Source organism: Nothoprocta perdicaria, unplaced genomic scaffold, assembly GCF_003342845.1.
Source record: "Nothoprocta perdicaria isolate Ctin4 unplaced genomic scaffold, notPer1 scaffold_61, whole genome shotgun sequence".
Lineage (NCBI taxonomy): Eukaryota > Metazoa > Chordata > Aves > Tinamiformes > Tinamidae > Nothoprocta > Nothoprocta perdicaria.
In genome coordinates, this window is record NW_020455877.1 from 321,506 (window position 1) to 329,734 (window position 8,229).

Genomic DNA, 8,229 nt, shown 5'->3' on the forward strand with positions numbered 1-8,229 from the left:
ATTGTGAACCAGGTATTATTTTTAATAATTAATTTCTTATTTTTTTAATAATAGTGTAAACACTGCTTGTATATATGCTTACAGTTGTCACTACCATTAAATGTTACCATGTAGTTAATGGCATTGGTATTGAGAGATCCTGGTCCCTCGTTAGCCTCCCAAATCAGAGTTTTCGTAAAGCCTGTCTAGAGTTCACTGCTCGGCACCTGTCAGAGTTGGGTTCATACATTTACAGTATATGCTGCTCACAGTTCTTCCTCCCTATTTTCATTTATAAAATCAATTTTTTATACATGAATTTACTGTCCATAGTAGATAGGAAATATTGTTACTTTTACAGATACTATCATCCTAAATTACTGTTAATGAGAGATTCTAAATAAGATCCTATGTCTCTGAATTTAATGGCTGAGCTTTCTTTGCCCTAAAATAGAGAATCTCATCTTTGAAGATATGGATTTATGCTGTATTTCTTCTGTGTCAAAAATGATATGTTTTACGAAGTTAGCAAAATGTTGCAGGGGGAAGAGGGGAGAAACATATAGCCTTAAAGTACAACCATATGTCAATATATACTCTTTACACCAGTAATTAAGGAATGTTATAGAACCATTGCATTATGACCGTAAATCTTTGCTTTTAATGATATGCAATGTTACAGAAAATTTGATTTCTTACTTAAGAGCAAGTAAAACTAGCATAGCTCACAYTGAATGCCGATCTTTCAGACAGCTGAAAGTGGGAGAGCTAGGCTAATTTTGGGATACCTAGTGGAGTTTTGATTGCAGAAGATGCTGCTTATTCACAGCTCACTAATTTTATAAGAGTGTTCACCACACATCTGGGGAAAAAATATATACCTGACCATGCAGGCAGGTGCTGAAGAGAAGAAAAACTCAGCTAAATAGTGCTTATTATTTCATATGCTAACAAACCTAGTAGCTGATTTTGATCAACAGATGAACTGTAGATCTAAATCACTTCTGCTACACAGTCATAACTAACAGTCTCTTATGGAGTGCAACGTGAAAGATTTTACATTTATTTGTTTCAGAGTTGTATTGTGATTTTCATTATGCATTGGATAGCTTTATTTCTCAAACACTGAAAAAAAATATCTCCCAGAATGTATGGGAAGATGCAGTATTTCCAAAATCTCCAATGCCTTTGTGCTGACTGAACACTATCTGCTTCAGTTCTGAGTGGTAAAAGCTGCATCATACTTGTGAAATATCTGCTTCTCCGTCTTTCAAAGTTTCCTTGAAACTGTTCGTTCTGAGAAAGATATCAAAACATATATAATTATACTTAAATTTTAAGAATCAGAATAGTGTCAAGGTTGCAGTCACAACTCAGCTTGCAATCACAACTTCTCGCATGTCGTGTTTTGGAAATGTTCAAAAATACAGGATCAAAATTGTACTTATTTTCAGTATTTCTATTAATCCAGCAGAATATCCTTCAATCGATCCTTCTTATATATGCAGTCTTCCTGTTAAGCCATTTTCTTTCTTGTTGCTTAATTTATGTAGATATATGTGTATTGCTATTTTGGTATTACTTAGTTTTAATGGGCTTTTATATCTCAGCTGTTCTTATATAAACCAGCTATAAGATCTGTAAGTTCCGAAAAGTATTTATTAATGAGAGATTTTTTTTTTAAAGGCCATGTTATAGAAGCAATGGCTTCAGTTCTTACAGTAATGAAAATTGTATATAATTATTAAAATTGTTTCAATAGCCTTCAATTCTTAATATTTAACACAGCACAGAAAGTACATTCATTCAATATGTATTTTCTGTGTTTTATTAGGTAAAAAGGAAGATAGGATTTGTCAGAAAATGACAATCAGAACAACCATAAGAAAAAGCGGCTGTATAAGTCAAAGCCCGGTAAGCATAAAACAAACAAACTGCATTTCATGCGGTGCCTGCAGCGTTCCAAATCAAGTGTTAAAAATGGATTAAAGCCATCAATAAGCAGTATAAAATGCTATCTTCACAAAAGCAGACCTTTCACAACATTCTGGGAATGTTTTCCTTCTTGTGGGTAGAATAAAATTAACTGGTTTGGCTCATATATGGCTGAAGGGCAGAGCCCTCCTACCTGCAAAAACATCTGTCTCCAAATGAAAAGTACACAGTGTAATTGCTTATTATTGACAAAGGAGCTGAACTCCTCACCATGAAGTAATATCCTGCTTAAAAAAAAAAAAGAGCATAAAGTTTCCCCTTAAGATGTGATGGAAACATAGGTAAATTCCTCCTTAAAGGCCTTAAKGTGTATTCTCCTTCATTTGCATGTCTCTGAAAGTTGTAAGTTCACCATCCACCTTGTTTATGGCTCCATTTAAGTCACTTTATTTCTCAACTGCAGTGTTGTCTATAACACCTCGTATATATCCCAAGAATGACTGTTTTTCTCATCTAGTACTTAAAGGAAAAGTCATTGACCCAAAATACTGAGACTTCCGGAAGTCTTCTGAGAAACTTCTTTTCAAGAAACTACATAGTCATAAAGGAGGAGGTGCTAATGCACTTTCCCTCTCAAACCTTCAAAGAGAAGGGATGACTTTCCCTCGTTTTCTTTAGAATAACGTTGCTTTACAACAGTGAACATGAAAAGAATGTGTTTTCCACTTTGTTAAAAGTTAGTCATTTGTAATTCTACTTTTTATATTTTTTGGGGGGATCCACAGAAACAAAGTTTTGCTCAAGGTTAAGGTGGAATACATAACTAATCAGTAGTCCTCTGTTCAAATAAAGTTCATTAGAAATGTGTCTACATTTAGTACAAATGAATTTTAGAGATAAAGAATCCTTCCCAAATGTTAAAATGGATTCTGATTACAAAGAATTTTGGAGTGTTATATCTTGAAAACAAAACCCGAAATGTCTAACTTGAGTTGTTTTATTAACAGGTTAATGTGGCTTCTTGCGATGGAAAATGCCCGTCTGCAACGATTTTTAATGTTAATATTGACAGCCATTTAAGATTCTGTAAATGTTGTCGAGAAACTGGGACACGCAATCTGACTGTGCCTCTCTACTGCTCAGGAAATGGCACTGAAATCATGTATGTCATTCAGGAGCCTATAGACTGCTCATGCCAGTGGAACTGAGTGCTGYTGCGTATACAGTTTTGTCCGAAGAATGAAAATGAGTTTCCTTTCACCAAACTGTATGCTTTGTCCTTGGATGGATAGAGTCTCATCGATTATATTCATAATGTAATCTTTCACAAATTTAGTAGAGGTTTTATTCTACAAATTTCCTTTTAAAATATCGATGTATGTAGAAAGAAGTACGTAAATCCTTTTCAAACAGAAATAATTTAGTCAGAATTCATTTCTGTCCAGTGCTTTTCTAATGTGCTCCTTAAAGATGCCTTAAAGATGCTCCTTAAAGATTTATATTGTGTTTTTGAGAACYACTGAATTCATTTATATATAAAAAAAAGGTTAAACAAACATTTTTATCTTGCTGAAAAGCCTAACTTTTAATGTAAGATATTGTCAGACTGGAGTCTGCTTCAACTGGAATTTGCTGTGAAACGTGATTACAGTTTGTAAATACCTTTAGTAAATTCTCAGAGTATAAAGTAAAATAATAATAAAGTTTTTAAACATTTGATATTTACTTAATTTTGTTATTTATGTTATAAACGCAAAGCATTGCTAGGCAAAGACTGAAGGGTTCAGTCTGCTGTGCTTTCATTAAAATATCTGAAAGGTTTGTCTGTTATGAGGGGTTCTATTTTATATACATTTTAAAGTTTTTACAAATAAGAAAATGACTATTAGCTGTAGAATATATAGCTCTGCCTATATATGTATGTATTTATTGCAAAAACAAGGGAGTGCATGTTCATAGTGGGTTTTACCATTTGCTTAACAGTTTGATTTTTTTTTGTTAAATATATTTTAATTAAATACATTTTTTGAATATTGACATTTGGACTATTAAATGAATCTAGGACTTACCATTTTTGAGGCTACAAAAAAAGTCTATTAAGATACAGATTTTGAAAAGTGTAGGTTAGCTAGACATGTAGAATCAGGCTGAGAATGCCCGTGAATTCAGCATTTTAAGTTGAAGATGCTCTCCCTTATACCACATGATCATACCACATAATACTGTCTTCACAGCTTCAGACACAATTTTATGCTTGTTTTTAGTCTATTTTGCTTTACATACTCAYTGAATGTACCTAGTTTAATTAAAGACAGTGGGACCTCACTGGGAACAGTATTTTCCTTGTTGTAAGTTATTTTTAAATTAAAATTCTTGTCTAAAAGTCTGAGAACTTTTTGGCAAAACTTTTCTTTCAAGCTTTTCACATTTGATATAATGTATCAAATGATGTGAGTATAATATACGATGAAAAATAATTTAAATACTGCTATTTCCTTCTGAATCTTTAAAATTTCAGCGTATTCATTTTCATAGATTATGAAGAAAACATTAAAATCTGTCTTTACTAACAAGACTCTGTCATCTCTTCATCATCTCTATAAAAAACAGTGATTTGGTTTAACAATTAAAAAACAATCTGTAGTATTATCAGTAATGTATTTAACCATTATAAAGAAATAGTGATGACCTAGAGGTGAAGTGCCGTTTCGTAAAGTGTGTGTCTCATTTGCACACTCTTATGATTTATATGGCAGATATTCCAAGGAATTACATGTTAGGGCCTAGAACAAAAATATTCTGTGATATTGCTGAAGGGATTTGTGTGTAGAAACTTTTTATACAAGCCAATATGGAAATATAATTCTATTCATAGCCATAAAGTTTGTATACTAGTATAGCAAAAGAAGAGGGCCACTATTCAAAGACAAATAGATCCTTGGGACCTTTTGTTTTGTAAGAATGTAGATAACAATCCCGTGTTTATTTCGAGAGAGTATGGGATGAAATTTCGTAATGAGTTTTGCATATGAGAAATTACTTCAGAAAGATCCTACAAGCTAGAATTTATATATATAGTGGCAAAATACTTGATGAGTTTCAGCTGAATGCAAAGCTTACTGTAAACAAACTGTTTTTGTAAGATTTAGAGATGTATTTGTAAGTAAAGATAAATTAATAAGCATTATTTTGGAGAATCATACATGTGTTGGTATAACGACATCGATATTCTTAATTTATCTATGCCAGTAAGGAYAAACTATAATGCAGAATCTTAAGCTACCCTGGAATTACAAGCATACAAGCTCCAAATTACTTCCATGATAGGAAAAAATGTTCCTTGATGTAATAGGAAAAAATCTGTTAAAAGATTTTGCCTTGTTACATCCATTGGTTTAAGTTCAACAGTCAATAGGAACTGAGTTAGGAATCTCCCTAAAGCCTACAACAAAATATTGTATTTTCAGTGGAGTGAAGCTGGTCTAAGACTGTCTTTCGTTTAATTTTTTCAAATTCTGACTTGTTTGACTTTGTCAGAAATTGAGCATCCGGTAAACATTGTGAATCATTTTGTGGACAGTAATTTACCCACTACCTTGATGAAGATGGGAAAATAGGTGTAATGTGGTGTGTTTTATGTGAACTAGCTCTTGCAAACCTTCAAGGAGGTAATAGTGAGCCTGCAGTGTGGCAAGGATTTTCTCCTCTAAATCCTTCCTCAGTCTATAATTTATGTAGATGTTATTCCACAGTTATGCCTACATTTCCTCATCAGGGGCACTGCCACTCCAACCCCCTGCCCTGGAATTACACATAACCCTGCCTGCACAGGCATCTCATAAGATGCTTTTGAAAGCTGAATCAACTCAAAGCTGCTTAGTAAAACACTGAAAAGTAATTAGTTTAGTATTGGCTAACAGACTGTTACTGCCTGGGAGGTTCCCTCCCTTTTATCAAATCATTTTAGTCCCCACCACCAAAAAAAAAAAAAAAAAAAAAAAAGCTTGGGAATGCATTCCTTTCTGTAACTCCCACACTCCAGCAGTACAGCAGAAGACATAAGAAACTGGAGAGAAGTCCTGATGACCCGTGTCCTTTGCCTCGTTCATAGTTTATTGCACCTGTCCTTCATTCCTGAAGTTGCTGTCCTGTTCTGCAAGTTGTGCTTGCAAATRGAATTTCCCGAATTAAAGCCTTACCAATAAAACTATGTAGTTTATTAATTGTAGGCATTTAGGTAAATATATTTCAATACTTGGAATTAGATTGCAAGAGAAYATGCCTCTGCTGAATAGTAAGGCTTTGCCCATATTATTTATAATATTAGTCTTTTACCTTTACTGATAGTCTAGACCTGTTAGTGCACTTCACTTAGGTCATTTGAAATTAAGACCCATGTTTTGCTCCACCATACAATTAGAATTTGAAGCACAGCTCATATAGCTTGCAGTATGACTCTACARATATCTGATGTTCTGATTGTTAACTGGACAAATCTGCATCCAAAAAATTGAAAGTTAGACTCCATGTATTTGCATGATTGATTGCCTTTCCACAGGCAGGCAACTTCTTAGATCCTTGTYGCTGTAGTGAAACAGTGACAGTTTCTGTAGTGAACAGTGATGAAAAAGCTGGATCCACTGAGGTGCTTTATTGAGTCTTTGGAGAGCAGGATGAGGCATGAAAGATTTTGTTTAAATATAGTTAAACGAGTATGACTATAAACTATGTAAGAATATAGACACAAGAGTATGCTCTGGTGTGACAGTCAGTGCCCTGTCCATCGTGTGAAGCAGTGCTGCTCCACATGTGACTTTTAGTTTTCTTTTCATTTTTCCAGTAAGAATTTAAAGGACAAGCCCCATTTCTAAATGCAGAGGCTAGTCTTTATACAAAAATTTACTGCCAAATAAATTTAGCCACCAATYAGGGATGCTGTAGGAAACATTCACTTAAATTGATTTTTTTTTTCAAGTTCTACCCCATCATACACTCCTCAAGAGGTTGAGCTTGTGATTATGCTTGTGTGATCAGGTTTATTACCTAATACCCTCATAGATGTATGTCCTGGTAGAGGACATAAGGCATCTTGAGTTGTGACATTTATGACTATAGCAATATAGTAAACAAAGTGGCAGCATGAAACATAGGAAGTGAACAGAAAGTTTCAAATGTGGAGTGGGAAATTGGTATTCTTTTCTCTAACTTAGGTTGGGTTTCCCACTCTTGACCATTCTGGAGAATATATTTTTGAAAAATATTCATGAAGTGAAAGGTGCTTTTGAGTCACATATTTAATCACTTAGTAGTAGGAGAAAAAACAGTAGCAGGAGAAAAAACAAAAACGCTTTTATTGAGCAAAGATTATGAGGGAAAGGGTTCGTACCTAAATACTTGGTAGTGAGTTTTCTGTTATTCTCTAGGCATTCTCTTCTGTTGTTCTCAATGGCAAAGTGGAATGTACAAGGAAATTAGAAATGTTATTACCTACCCATTATCATTAACAAGTTGCCATGATTTGGGGACATCTGAAGAAAAATGAACTCTAGTAACTGCAAATATGATTCATTTATTAATGCTTTGCAGTTATATACCGACCATTTGAGGAGTGCTTATTTTTCCTCCCCATTTTCAAAAATAATTCAAGTATAGACCATTGAAGTAGTCAGTGGTAAATCAGTGGTAAAACATTCCTGAAGATCGGAAGGAAGAGAATGTTACTTAGAGGAGGCGCTTACACAGGCAGCGTTTAGATGGAGAAGGGAGGGAATTGAGAGCTGCTTTTCTACCGGTTTTGAATTCTGGGGGAAACTAGGAGTGAGTGATGGTAAAACTTTATTCTCAGGCGTGCTGAATAGAAAGAAAATGCTTATGCTGTGGGGAATGTTCCTTTATTTTGATGGTGTTCCTGTTTGAGAGAATTTGAACACTGTAAAAGCTCAGGAATGGTAGTTTATTGCAGAGATTCAKCTTGGTGGTTTATCTTAGGTGCCCCAAGGAGGTAAATGAGGATCTTTCTGGTGAATGCAGCTAGGATATATGTTTCTCCTTTAGGGCTAATAGGACTAATAATAGGACTAATCTCTATTTCTCTTCCTTGCACTCTTTTTTTTTCTTTTTTCTTTTTTTTTTTTCTTTTTTAATGATCAGGATGGTGCAAGAAACTTCTTGTTCTGCACTGCTTTATTCCAAACTGCTCAGAGTAAGGCTTTTGTTTTTTTGTAAAATTTAGAATTTGAAAATATTCTGAAATATTCTGAAATATTCTGAAAAATGTCTAATGAGCCTAGCTGGTTTAAATGACACGGGGATGTA

The 8,229-nt window shown here is 34.1% G+C and overlaps 1 protein-coding gene across 1 annotated transcript in view; it reads left to right on the forward strand.

Moving 5' to 3' along the window:
* The window catches only part of OTOGL (otogelin like), a 79,299-nt gene extending 75,690 nt beyond the window's left edge, over positions 1–3,609 (forward strand). The window contains exons 57-58 of the mRNA XM_026049724.1: positions 1,814–1,893; positions 2,922–3,609. Coding sequence (XP_025905509.1) covers positions 1,814–1,893; positions 2,922–3,122 — 281 coding nt within the window. The 3' untranslated portion in view covers positions 3,123–3,609. The remainder of the gene's footprint in view (positions 1–1,813; positions 1,894–2,921) is intronic.
* Positions 3,610–8,229: the final 4,620 nt, after the last annotated feature.